At 44.3% G+C, this 15028-nt stretch overlaps 1 protein-coding gene across 5 annotated transcripts in view; it reads left to right on the forward strand.

Annotated features, from left to right (window-relative positions):
- Positions 1–15028, forward strand: part of ppfia2 (PTPRF interacting protein alpha 2) — a 129504-nt gene that overhangs the window by 84802 nt on the left and 29674 nt on the right. For all 5 annotated transcript variants that reach the window (XM_062997060.1, XM_062997053.1, XM_062997066.1 and 2 more), the window contains 7 exons: positions 541–676; positions 758–975; positions 1656–1881; positions 3142–3171; positions 4436–4563; positions 4769–4956; positions 6200–6290. In XM_062997060.1, coding sequence (XP_062853130.1) covers positions 541–676; positions 758–975; positions 1656–1881; positions 3142–3171; positions 4436–4563; positions 4769–4956; positions 6200–6290 — 1017 coding nt within the window. The remainder of the gene's footprint in view (positions 1–540; positions 677–757; positions 976–1655; positions 1882–3141; positions 3172–4435; positions 4564–4768; positions 4957–6199; positions 6291–15028) is intronic.

Here is a 15028-nt window from a genome sequence, read left to right on the forward strand (position 1 = left end):
ACATCATATACATCCAAGCACACACACACACACATCATATACATCCAAGCACACACACACACACATCATATACATCCAAGCACACACACACACACATCATATACATCCAAGCACACACACACACACATCATATACATCCAAGCACACACACACACACATCATATACATCCAAGCACACACACACACACACACACACACACATCATATACATCCAAGCACACACACACACACATCATATACATCCAAGCACACAAACACACACACACACACACATCACAGACACACCAGCACACACACACATAGACACACAAGCACACATACACACACACACATCACAGACACACAAGCACACGTGTCATACAAATACAAGCACACAAACACACACACATAGACACACACAAGCACACACGCATTAACATACACACACACATCATAGACATACAAGCACAATTCAGGTGTCCGAATACTTTTGGCCATATAGTGTATGTGTTCCTATGTCTTATGAGTGTGTGTGTGTGTGTGTGTGTGTGTGTGTGTCAGGTCTCACCTGGATACCTCCTCAGATCTGCACTACTCTCTCGGCTCTCTGGTCGACTCTCAGTCTGATTATCGATCGGCTAAAGTGATGCACCGGACGCGCAGGGGCCGCGTGGGACTGCGGCGGGACGAGCAGAAGGTAAACGCTGCACGTCGCTAATAACACGCGCACAATTACAGAGCTGGAAGGAACTGACGACCTATCCCCGCTCCCCTGCAGGCGAAGTCTCTGGGTGAGCACGAGTGGCGCTCTCAGCAGCTGGGGGTTTTGGGTTCGCACCAGTTCGAGAGCGACACCGAGATGTCGGACATCGACGACGACGACCGCGAGACTCTGTTCAGCTCCATGGACCTGCTGTCACCCAGCGGCCACTCGGACGCGCAGACCCTCGCCATGATGCTGCAGGAGCAGCTCGACGCCATCAACAAGGAGATACGGTGAGCTGGACTGACCGGCGCCGGTGGTCAAAGTATCATCGATGAACACTCACCGAGCACTTTATTAGGAACACCTATCTGCTACCTACATTCACTGATTATTTATATGCAACACCTACCATACACATGAACTGTGTGGGTATACAATTACTGACTGTAGCCCATGTGTTGCTGAAACAGCAATCCATCGCAGGGCTTCATCTGAACCCCCCCTGATGTCCAGCCAGTTGTGTAGATGCTCAGCTGGCCGTTAGCACTTCTGAGATTCAAACCCGGATCCCAGAGGTCGTGGGTTAGAATAACATATTCTCGCTGGTCAAACATCTAGACCAGCTCGACAAAGAAGCCGGTTTGGCACCAAATACAGCCACAGGTCTTCTTGGATATGTCTAAACAAGGTTTACACACTTGGATTGAGGCGGTTTATCCCATTCTTCATGGGAGATAAGCTTCTCAAACCCAGATCCGAGGTCTAATATTCATGTTGGTCAAACATCTAGACCAGCTTGAGGTTACCAGATCCAAGCTAAGATCCACAGGTTGACAGGTTCACCATATGGCCGAAAGTATTTGGACACCATGAATTCCATAATTAAAACGGATGTTCAGATACTTCTGTCCACACCGTGTAGACGTGATGTGCGCAGGTCAGTTGAACGTGCGTGTCTGTGTTGGTCCAGACTGATCCAGGAGGAGAAGGAGTGCACGGAGCAGCGGGCGGAGGAGATCGAGCACCGGGTGGCGAGTGTGAGTCTGGAGGGATTGAACCTGGCGCGATCGCTCATCACCGCCTCGGCGACGGCATCGTCGTTGGCGTCGTCGTCGCCACCCAGCGGCCACTCCACGCCCAAACACACACCACGCAGTCCTGCTCGGGACATGGAGCGCATGGGGGTCATGACACTGGTACACACACACACACACACACCCAGACTCACTCTGTGATTCACAAAAGTATTCAGACCCTTGTCAAACATCTAGACCAGCTTGAGATCACCGACACGTGGGCAGCAGCCGTATGCATCTTATCACCTGCACTTCGACGAGTGCGGTGCAGCTCAGCGTTGTGTACGGAGAGACACACCCTGAGAGCACTCTTTTCTCATCTCTGTGCAGGCGCCATCAATCAGCCAGCAGAGGTCGTAATTGCACCAGTCATGAGAGAGAGAGACCCCATCCGGCTTAGTCCCGCCCATATCTGAACAACAGGCCGATCGTCGTTCATGTGGTTGCTCAGCCTTAGCCGGCAGGCAGAGCTGAGATTCGATACGATGTATTCGAGATCCCAGCTCTGGTTCCAGCGTGTGTTTTTACCGCTGCACCACCTAAGCGGCCTGCGGTGGTGGTCATTTAGCTAAAATTCTCATTGGTCAAACATCTAGACCAGCTCGAGGTTACCTTCTATGTCCAGCGGACTTTTTTAACCCTAAGTGTATTCAGACCCTGTATATAATACTTCATAGAAGCCGATTTGGCACCAAAAACAGCCACAAGTTCTCTTGGCTATGTCTAAACAAGCTTTAGTCACCTGAATTTGGGCGGTTTATCCTATTCTTCATGGCAGATGAGCTTCTCAGAACTTGGCTAATACTCTCGTTGGTCAAAACCAGTTAGAGATTACCCTCCTTGTCCAGCAATCCAGCAGACTTTTAAAAAAAGTAAGACTACATAGAAGCTGATTTCACCTGGATTTGGGCGGGTTATCCTATTCTTCACGGCAGATCAGCTTCTCAAACCCGGATCCCTGGTCATTTAGCTAATATTCTTGGTGGTCAAACATCTAGACCAGCTTGAGATTACCTTCCTTGTCCAACGATCCAGCGGACTTTCACAAAAGTATTCAGACCCTGTATATAATACTACATAGAAGCTGATTTGGCACCAAATCAGTCACAAGCCTTCCTGGATATGCCCAAACAAGCTTTGCACACTTGGATTTGGGTGGTTTATCCAATTCTTCATAGCAGATCCTCTTAAACTCGGATTGGATGGCGACTATCTGTGAGCTGCCATTTTCAGGTCTTTGAACAGATTGAAGCTGGTGTGCAAACCGTCAAGGGGTCTGAATACTTTCTGACTCTACTGTGTATATATGAACGAGTAAAACTACAAGTGTTGCCTGCCCGAAAATGGCTGTTTCCTTTATTTCTGCTTTCTGTGTTGCAGCCCAGTGACCTGAGGAAACATCGGAGAAAGGTGACGCATTATTTACCCACCATGCATTTGAATGTGTTAGACATCAGAGGTTACCTCAGATTAACTCTGATACTATTAGAATTAGAATAGATTTTATTCAGTTCCGACTCCCGGTGACCGTGTGGACAGTGTTTCTCCAGAGTATCTGGTCTCCTGTTTGGGTCTTCAGGCTTCTTAATGGCTCGTTTATTGTTCCACCAGTTGGATCCATCCATCCTGTCGCTGGACGTCCTCTTCCTCTTTTACCTAAATCGAGCTTCAGTTTGGTTATCTGAGCTTTAAGTGAGGGGTTTGGCTTGATTTGGAAAGTCTTTCACATCCATAAAGAACAGCATTGTTGGGACGTGCATGGACAGGGTACATTTACATTACAGAGGAACTTGGACACCATCCTAATGTAGTCCAAGTTCCTCTTCCATCCCTACGTGCCCAAACAGTGTCTCCATAAAGGAAAGGGGTGGCCATCTTTATGGAGACACTGTTTGGGCTTGTAGGGATGGAAGAGGAACTTGGACTACATTAGGATGGTGTTGAGAGGGTGGTAACAGGTGTTGGAGTACTGGAAGTTGAACGGGACGGTGTTGGGTCACACAGGGATGAGGTGGGATCAGGTAGAAGCTCTTGTAGAAGGTGGGAATGGTGTGGTGGTACTTAGTAGCGGGGGCTGGGTTAAGCAGGGTTGAGGGATGCAGGGATGGTAATAGGGTATGAAACGACAGGGGTATGTGGTTGTGGTCTTCAGAATGAAGTGGGGTGGTAGGATACCACACTAGAACATAGTGGCGATGGTGTTGAGGTACCCAAGAACAGGATGGGGAATTTTTAACTTGGTGCACCAAAAAAGTCACACGGGAATGACAGAACCCCAGGCTCTTGTAGAAGGTGGGAATGGTGTGGTGGAACACAGTGGTGGGCACAATTTAAAGAAGGGTTGAGGGATGCAGAGATGGTAATAGGGTATGAAGCAACATGGGTATGTGGTCCTCAGAATGATAGGATACGGGACGGAGTGAAGACTAGAACATAGTGGTGATGGTGTTGGGGTAGGTTGTTAGGTTGGGGATGGAGTGTCCCAGAAACTTGGTGAGGACAAAGGGTTGGGGTACAAAGGGTTGGGGTGGGAACAGTGGTTGTTGGGAACTCATGGACAGATCTCTCTTCAGCTCTCGAGAATGAACAATACATGACCAAAAGTATAAAGACACCCCTCTTAATAACTGAGCACAGATCAAAGCTTGATGGATTGGATTCTTACGTGTGTCAGATTGCAGCAGTGGATGAGGATGGTCGAGAGGACAAGGCCACCATCAAGTGCGAGACATCGCCCCCACCAACACCTCGCCAAGTCCGCATGGCACGCACTCTTCCGGCATCATCACACAATGACGCTCGGTAGGTCACTCACTTTCAAAGCAACATGAGGCAACTATATAATAGAGTTCGAGTGGGGTCAATTTTTTGTGTCGTTCTGTGACTTTTTGGTTTTCCGTCACATCCAGCAGGAGCAGCGTTGTTGGCACGGCTTTATGGTGGTAGCTTATACTGGTGCTGCGTGTTCTTTTGTTCTCATCTGCAGCGGTTGTGTTTGTGTGTTCAGGCTGGCTGCAGCGTTAGAAGCTGACGCAGCTCTCAGCAGCATCGGCAGCAGCTCGGACTCGCTCCACAAACAGCCGAAAAAGAAAGGAATCAAATCCTCCATCGGCCGTCTGTTTGGGAAGAAAGAGAAAGGACGACTGGTGCACATGGGGAAAGAGATGATGGGTCCTGGACCAGGACCAGGGTCAGGTACAACACACATTGTCAAATATTATAAAGTGCATCAGCCACACCTACAGTACAGCCATGTGTTGTGATGAGATTAAGAACTAAGTGTATTCTGGAACATAAAGAGGTCACTTGAAAATACTGGGAACTTGAGTGACTGAGGGAACTTTAAGGACTGTGGGAACTTGAGGGACAGTGGGAACCTGAGGGACTGTGGGAACTTGAGGGACAGTGGGAACCTGAGTGACTGTTGGAACTTGAGGGACTGTGGGACTTGAGTGACTGTGGGAATTTGACAGACTGTGGGAATTTTAGGGACTGTGGAAACCTGAGGGACTGCAGGACTTGAGGGACTGTGGGAACTTAAGGGACTTTGGAAACCTGGGGGACTGTGGGAACTTGAGGGACTATGAGAACTTGAAGGACTGCAGGACTTGAGGGACTGTGAGACTTGAGGGACTGTGGGAACTTAAGGGATGTAAATGTAATCATTTACATTTTCAGCATTTAGCGGATGCTTTTATCCAAAGCGACTTACATTATACAGTCTAAGCAATTGAGGGTTAAGAGCCTTGCTCAAGGGCCCAACAATGGCAACCTGGCAGTGGTGGGGTTTGAACCAGCAACCTTCTGCTTACTAATCCAGTACCTTAACTGCTTGGCTAAACTTGAGGGACTGTTGGAACGTGAGGGACTGTGGAAACCTGGGGGACTGTGGGAACGTGAGGGACTGTGGAAACCTGGGGGACTGTGGAAACTTAAGGGACTATGGGAATTTGAGGGACTGTGGGAACCTGAGGGACTATAAGAACTTGAGGGACTATAAGAATTGAGGGACTATAAGAATTGAGGGACTATAAGAACTTGAGGGACTATAAGAACTTGAGGGACTGTGGAACTTGAGTGACTGTGGGAACTTGAGGGACTGTGGAAACCTGGGGGACTGTGGGAACTTAAGGGACTATGGGAATTTGAGGAACTATAAGAACTTGAGGGACTGTGGGAACGTGAGGGACTATGGGAACCTAAGGGACTCTGGGACTTGAGGGACTGTGGGAACCTGCGGGACTATGGGAACCTAAGGGACTGTGGGAACCTGAGGGACTCTGGGACTTGAGGGACTGAGGGAAATTTAAGGGCTGTGGGAACCTGAGTGACTGTGGGAACCTCAATGGGAACAAGCACCTCAATTACACGTATCAACCCTTGGACCATGTTCAGTTTGTGTTGATCTGTTTAATCTTTAATGTTCTCATGCTGTTAGGTGGTGTTACTGATCCAGACCTGCTTGCTCAGGACATGGCTGTGGGGAAACTGGGTGCTCAGGCTGAGAAGGACCGCCGGATGAAGAAGAAGTAAGTTCTACCTTCACATCATCATCATCATCATCATCAAGACCAGAACTGTTTAGGGGAACTGGGGTAGAGGGCTCACTAGAAACTAGGAGACGGGAACTAGGCGAAACATTAAGAACCGTAGTGTCAGCAGGAACTAGTGGAAGACTATGGTGAACCTTTGGGACTAGGGGACAACTAAGGGACAGTGGGAACTAGAGACTGTAAAACATGGAACTAGGATAATGCGGTAAAACTAGAGGGAAAGTAAAATGAAATGGGAACACTGGGAACTAGAATACACTAAGAACTTTTTGGTTGACAAGGAGTGGGAACTAGTTTACCAATAAAAACCAGCATAAGAGTGGGAATTAAAAAATAACAAGGGGAACCAATGGAACGGAAGTGTGGGGAAACTGAACCAGGGGAACAGTGGAAACTTGGGAACATATATCTAAGAAACAGGTGGAACAGTGGACTTTTAGAACAGAATAGAGTAGGCAGATAGTGGGAACTAGGGTACCAAAGGAAACTAATGGGGCAGCGGGAACTAGTTTAACAATGAAAATAATATGGGGGAACCAAGGGGACGGAAGTGTTGGGAAACTGTTTGAACCAGGGGAACAGTGGAAACTAGGGGACTATTCAAGGAACAGTGGAAATCAGGGAACATCAGGGGGAACAGTGGACTTTTAGAACACTATAGAGCAGCCAGATAGCGGGAACTAGGGTACCAAAGGAAACTAATGAGGGCAGCTGGAACTAGTTTAACAATGAAAATAATATGGGGGAACAGAAGTGTTGGAAAAGTGTTTAAACCAGGGGAACAGTGGAAACTAGGGGACTATTCAAGGAACAGTGGAAATTAGGGAACATCAGGGGGAACAGTGGAAATCAGCGAACATCAGGGGGAACAGTGGACTTTTAGAACAGAATAGAGTAGGCAGATAGTGGGAACAAGGGTAACAAAGGAAACTAATGGGGCAGCAGGAACTAGTTTAACAATAAAAATAATATGGGGGAACCAAGGGGACGGAAGTGTTGGGAAACTGTTTGAACCAGGGGAACAGTGGAAACTAGGGGACTATTCAAGGAACAGTGGAAATCAGGGAACATCAGCGGGAACAGTGGACTTTTAGAACACTATAGAGCAGCCAGATAGCGGGAACTAGGGTACCAAAGGAAACTAATGAGGGCAGCTGGAACCAGTTTAACAATGAAAATAATATGGGGAACCAAGGGGACGGAAGTGTTGGGAAACTGTTTGAACCAGGGGAACAGTGGAAAGTAGGGGATTATTTGAGGAACAGTGGAAATCAGGGAACATCAAGGGGAACAGTGGAAATCAGGGAACATCAGGGGGAACAGTGGAAATCAGGGAACATCAGGGGGAACAGTGGAAATCAGGGAACATCAGGGGGAACAGTGGAAATCAGGGAACATCAGGGGGAACAGTGGAAATCAGGGAACATCAGGGGGAACAGTGGACTTTTAGAACACTATAGAGCAGCCAGATAGTGGGAACTAAGGTACCAATGGAAACTAATCAGTACAGAACTAAACGTGATGATTTGCTAACGTCTGCAGTTCGTTGTTCCCTCCACAGTTTGTTGCTACTGCATGTTAGCGATGTTAGCGATGTGCATCACGTCCAGTTTGGTCCACGCTAATAATCCCTTGATTTTCTGCTTGTTTTGCTCCATGTTTTGATGTTTAGCTAAAGCGCACAGCTCACGTTTGTGTTCCTATTTTTATTATCATTAAACGCACGATTGTTTTGCACGCTGTATGAACCAAATAGAAGCGAACGAGGAGCGTCATGTAGCCAATTTGTGTTGATTCTAAGATAGCATTAAAGCTAGTTGATATAAGTTAGTTTAGCATTAAAGCTAGTTGATATGTTAGTTTAGAAGGGATACAAGTTGTTTAGCTGATATTTTATGTGTGTAGCTATTTTGCTACAATGGTAGATGTGATTTAGCTTGTTCACTAGATTAGATTTTATGTTGTTTACTATGATTTTAGGCTAGATTTAGCCTTTACCACAAGGCTAGTCTAGCAGTTAGCCTGTTAAATGCTAGTTCGTAGAATAGTGTATGTTAGTATTATTTTGTTTTCTGTTATGTTTTTTGTAGAATGCTTATCTGTGGGTTTGTGAGATCTTAATTACGATACGTTTTTGTGTATAAGAATGCTAATTTGTAGGTTAGCTTGTTTATAGTAGTAGTTTACGTTCTATAGAATGCTAGATTGTACATTAGTGGTTTATGCTTCTATAGAGAGCTAGTTTGTAGGTTAGCTTGTTTATAGTAGTAGTTTAAGCTGTTATAGGGCACTAGTTTGTAGGTTAGCTTGTTTATAGTCAGACATCCCAAGTGTCCCAGAAGTTCCGGGAGTCTCCCGCATATACATAGCGGCTCCCTGATGCCCACAAGTCACGAGCGGCCAAGAGAGGGCTGGTTTGTAAGTTAGCCTGTTTATAGTAATATATAAGGCTTAACTTTGTAACTGAACTGTTTTACCACAGTGCTAGTTCATGATTTTGTGCTAAGATAAAATAAACAGCAGTTTAGTTTTATGTTTTTGGATAAATGTTAATGTAAAATAATGTATGATCCAGTGTTAGAGGTGGAAGATATTTAGAGGAACAGGTGAGGCAGTGTGATAGGACACGACACTCCGGGTTATTAATATACAGTAGTGTTAAAAAAAAAATAGCAGTGATTTTAAAAAAGCGAATAAAGCACAAAATTATTATAATAACTTTTATTTCTGTAAATGCAAATGCACTGAAAATACTTCACTTTCAATTCTAATTCAAAACATTAACAACATTTAGTCAGTTTGTGTTCATCATTTACAGAAAGTTAAGAAAAATGAATATTAGGCTGTTCAAAATAATAGCAGTGCAGCATTTTTCTTTAAAAACTTAAAAAATGTATCTATAACATGAAAAAATGTTTGAGGTTTCACTTTACTTTAAATGACTGAACTAATATTTAGTGGCATAACAATTGTTTCCGAGATCTGTGTTGCATGGAGTCGACCAACTTCTGGCTCCTCTGAACAGGTATTCCAGTCCAGGATGATTAGACGACATTCCACAGTTCTTCTGCAATTTTTTTGGGTTTTGCCTAAAAAAAACGTGTTTCAGACATCAGAACACAAGTTCTCTCTGGGATTGAAGTCAGGGGATTGTGCTGGCCACTCTATTACCTCAATCTTGTTTGTCTGTAATCAAGATGTTTTGGGTCATTGTCATGTTGAAACACCCATTTTAAGGACATTTCTTCTTCAACATAGGGCAACATGATCTCCTCAAGTATTCTGATATATTGAAACTGATCCATGATCCCTCGTATGTGATAAATAGGTGTAACACCACGGTATGAGAAACATCCCCATATCATAGTTTTGTACCACCGTGCTTTACTGTCTTCACAGTGAACTGTGGCTTCAATTCAGTGCTCGAGGGACGTCTGACATACTGTCTACAGCCACTAGACCCAAAAAGAACAATTTTGCTTCCACCAGTCCACAAAATGTTGAGCCATTTCTCTTTGGACCAGTCAATGTGTTCCTTGGCAAATTTGAACCCATTCAGGACGTCTGTTTCTTAACAACGGAACTTTACAAGGAGTTCTTGCTGGTAAATCGGCTTCATTTAATCATCTTCTGTACTCACTGGTAACTTCAGATGTTCCTTGATCTTTCTGGAGGTGATCACTGGCTGAACCTTTGCCATTTTAGCTATTCTTCGATCCATTTGAACAGTAGTTCCACGCTTCCTTCTGCATCTTTCAGGTTTTGGTTTTCACTTCAAGGCATTTGAGATCATTTTAGATGAGCAGGCTATAATCTGCTGCACTTCTCTGTATGTTTTTCCCTTTACAATCAACTTTTTAATAAAAGTATGCTGTTCATCAGAACAATGTCTGGAACAACTCATTTTACCCAGTATTTCAGAAGGAAATGTGCTATGACCAAGCTGTGCAACATTTGCTCCCCTCCTACCTTAAATAAGGGCCAAAATTGACACCCGTTCTTCTGCAGAATGAATGACTTCACCAATTGAACTCCTCACTGCTATTATTTTGAACAAGCCCCTTTCAATCAATGCTTCGATTACTCAGAATGAGCGGCATGCACGTCCTAATTGTTGGGTTTATTTTGTTTTCATTACTCTACTACACTTTTAAGTTCATTTTCTGCTATGTAGAAATATCACTTCTACTAAAAACAGTGATTTATCAGGTTATTGGTGTTGGACTGCTATTTTTTTGAACACCACTGTAAATAATGTATTACAGGTGTAAAATAGGAACAGGAACAGGTGAGGCAGTGTAATAGGACATGTGATAGGACATGACGCTCCTGGTTATTAATATAAATCATTAATAAGTGAATCTTTATAAAAATAAAGCGATTTGTTTGCTGTTGGGGTGAAGCTGTGCTGGGGTGAAGCTGTGCTGTACATACAGGATGCTGAATAACAGACGTATCATTCTGTCTCCATCGCTCTCTCTTTATTTGGACGCGTCTCTTTATTTCCTCCTCGTCTGATTCGGTATCAGCGGGTAAGTTTTGGTTTGGTTTTGCGCTGCTGACGGTTTGCTGCATCGTTCCACTCGTCCGTTTCATGCTCCTGTGACTGTCCGTGTCTCTCCGTGGGGGCTCGGACCTGTTCTATAATCCATCCGCTGACTACACACTCGCTCCCTGTGCCCTACTGCCTTCTTTCTCTCTCATGCGAATGTGAATCTTCCCTCTGCAGTCCTGCACAAGACGCATCTGCCTGACAAATGCCAGTTTGTGCCAGTTACTGTATTTATGTGTGTGTGTGTGTGTGTGTGTGTTTTAAAACTGACCAGCCTGTAATGCTAAGGCCTCGAATGTCTCTTGCAATGCCTGGTTCAAACTGCAGGATCATCCAGACCGATTTTTATTTCATTTTTGGCTCTAATCTTGCAAAAATAGCAAAATATTGGCACAGTAAATGGTGCCCGGTGGGCGACGGCATGACATTCTGTTCGATTTCATGTCCTGAGAGTCAGTTGGGCTCTGGTTTATGAGCATAAGCGTGTGGCATTTAGTTTTGGGTTCGCCTCTTGAGGGGGATTGATGTCGCAACTCGTCATTATACAGTGGTATAAAAAAGTATTTGCCCCCTTGGTTTATTTGCATATTGAATCATTTAAGATTGTTAAACTGAAACAATTATGCAAAACACTATAAAGCTAAATTTTTTTTATTTAATTTAACATTAATTATCGTGCACATCATTATTTAAGAATGTAAATCCAACTAATTGATTACTTGATCAATTTAAATACATTAAATTAGAAATAAGGGTGGCATGATGGCATGGTGGGTCAATAATTATGTACGAATCAGTAAAGTAAAGAGTAAATAAATTATTTATAAATGTGTAATTCATGCTTTATTAAGCAAATAAGCAATCCCATAATGAATAAACGTAATTAACTGACTCATTAAAGCATTAATTAATACTTATTGATAGTAACACCTTAATAAGCTCCTAATTTGTGTTAACAAAACAAAGACAAAGTCGATTGATAATGTAGGAAATAGAGGACAAGTGTACAAAATCCTTTTCATGATGGGACACACCCAGTACTAACAGGTTTCACCCTTTGGTTTGATTATCAGACCTCGAAATTAGACCAGACCGAAATTAGCTGGACTAACTCTCTCTCACACACACAGACACATACACACACACATATACAGACACACACATACATACACACACACACACACACACACATATATATATATATACACACACGTACACACACACACACACAGGGTGATTCAGTGTCTCCAATTATCCTGACTGCATGTTTTTGGACTGTGGGAGGAAACCGAAGCTCCCGGAGGAAACCCACATACACACACATACTCACACACACACACACACACACACACACACACACACACACACACGCACACATACAAACACACACACATACAAACACATACACACACACACATACACACACATACTCACACACACATACTCACACACACACACACACACACACACACTCACACACAGACACATACACACACACATACACACACACACATACTCACACACAGACACATACTGTACATACACATACACATACACACACACACACATACACACACACATACACACATTCACCTATAGGGCAATTCAGTGTCTCCAATTAACCGGAGCTCCCGGAGGAAACACACATACTCACACACACACACACACACACATACAGTGTATCACAAAAGTGAGTACACCCCTCACATTTCTGCAGATATTTAAGTATATCTTTTCATGGGACAACACTGACAAAATGACACTTTGACACAATGAAAAATAGTCTGTGTGCAGCTTATATAACAGTGTAAATTTATTCTTCCCTCAAAATAACTCAATATACAGCCATTAATGTCTAAACCACCGGCAACAAAAGTGAGTACACCCCTAAGAGACTACACCCCTAAATGTCCAAATTGAGCACTGCTTGTCATTTTCCCTCCAAAATGTCATGTGACTCGCTAGTGTTACTAGGTCTCGGGTGTGCATAGGGAGCAGGTGTGTTCAATTTAGTAGTACAGCTCTCACACTCTCTCATACTGGTCACTGAAAGTTCCAACATGGCACCTCATGGCAAAGAACTCTCTGAGGATCTTAAAAGACGAATTGTTGCGCTACATGAAGATGGCCAAGGCTACAAGAAGATTGCCAACACCCTGAAACTGAGCTGCAGCACAGTGGCCAAGATCATCCAGCGTTTTAAAAGAGCAGGGTCCACTCAGAACAGACCTCGCGTTGGTCGTCCAAAGAAGCTGAGTGCACGTGCTCAGCGTCACATCCAACTGCTGTCTTTGAAAGATAGGCGCAGGAGTGCTGTCAGCATTGCTGCAGAGATTGAAAAGGTGGGTGGTCAGCCTGTCAGTGCTCAGACCATACGCCGCACACTACATCAAATTGGTCTGCATGGCTGTCACCCCAGAAGGAAGCCTCTTCTGAAGTCTCTACACAAGAAAGCCCGCAAACAGTTTGCTGAAGACATGTCAACAAAGGACATGGATTACTGGAACCATGTCCTATGGTCTGATGAGACCAAGATTAATTTGTTTGGTTCAGATGGTCTCAAGCATGTGTGGCGGCAATCAGGTGAGGAGTACAAAGATAAGTGTGTCATGCCTACAGTCAAGCATGGTGGTGGGAATGCCATGGTCTGGGGCTGCATGAGTGCAGCAGGTGTTGGGGAGTTACATTTCATTGAGGGACACATGAACTCCAATATGTACTGTGAAATACTGAAGCAGAGCATGATCCCCTCCCTCCCTCGCAGGGCAGTGTTCCAGCATGATAATGACCCCAAACACACCTCTAAGACGACCACTGCTTTATTGAAGAGGCTGAGGGTAAAGGTGATGGACTGGCCAAGCATGTCTCCAGACCTAAACCCAATAGAACATCTTTGGGGCATCCTCAAGCGGAAGGTGGAGGAGCGCAAAGTCTCGAATCCGCCAGCTCCGTGATGTCGTCATGGAGGAGTGGAAAAGCATTCCAGTGGCAACCTGTGAAGCTCTGGTAAACTCCATGCCCAGGAGAGTTAAGGCAGTTCTGGGAAATAATGGTGGCCACACAAAATATTGACACTTCAGGAACTTTCACTAAGGGGTGTACTCACTTTTGTTGCCGGTGGTTTAGACATTAATGGCTGTATATTGAGTTATTTTGAGGGAAGAATAAATTTACACTGTTATATAAGCTGCACACAGACTACTTTTCATTGTGTCAAAGTGTCATTTTGTCAGTGTTGTCCCATGAAAAGATATACTTAAATATCTGCAGAAATGTGAGGGGTGTACTCACTTTTGTGATACACTGTATATATATACACACACACACACATAGACACACACTCACACACACACACATACTCACACACACACACACCCGTTCACCTATAGGGCAATTCAGTGTCTACAATTATCCTGGCTGCATGTTTTTGGACTGTGGGAGGAAACCGGAGCTCCCGGAGGAAACCCACACAGACACGGGGAGAACATGCAAACTCCGCACAGAGAGGACCCGGACCGCCCCACCTGGGGATCAAACCCAGGACCTTCTTGCTGTGAGGCCACCGTGCCGGCCGTCTGGTAAACAGACAATGAATAAATAATTAAGAATTAATTTGTTTATCCGATTAAAATCAAACAGGCTGTTAAATTCACATAAAAGTTTCTACAGGAACACTGTGCCACGACACTGTAAAATAAGTATTATTATTATTATACAAAGCCATGTCTAAGGCTCTAGTGCTCCACCGAACCACAGCGAGAGCCGTTATCTCCAAATCTAGAACAACTTCTTTACAGCACTGTATATACAGTGGGGTCAAAAAGTATTTAGTCAGCCACTGATTGTGCAGGTTCTCCTACTTAGAAAGATGAGAGAGGTCTGTAATTTTCATCATAGCTACACTTCAACTATGAGAGACAAAATGAGAAAAAAAAATCCAGGAAATCACATTGTAGGATTTTTAAAGAATTTATTTGTAAATTATGGTGGAAAATAAGTATTTGGTCAATAACAAAAGTTCAACACAATACTTTGTAACATAACCTTTGTTGGCAATGACAGAGGTGAAACGTTTCCTGTAAGTCTTCACCAGGTTTGCACACACTGTAGCTGCTATTTTGGCCCATTCCTCCATGCAGATCTCCTCTAGAGCAGTGATGTT

The sequence above is a fragment of the Trichomycterus rosablanca genome, chromosome 1, assembly GCF_030014385.1.
Source record: "Trichomycterus rosablanca isolate fTriRos1 chromosome 1, fTriRos1.hap1, whole genome shotgun sequence".
In the NCBI taxonomy this organism is placed as follows: domain Eukaryota; kingdom Metazoa; phylum Chordata; class Actinopteri; order Siluriformes; family Trichomycteridae; genus Trichomycterus; species Trichomycterus rosablanca.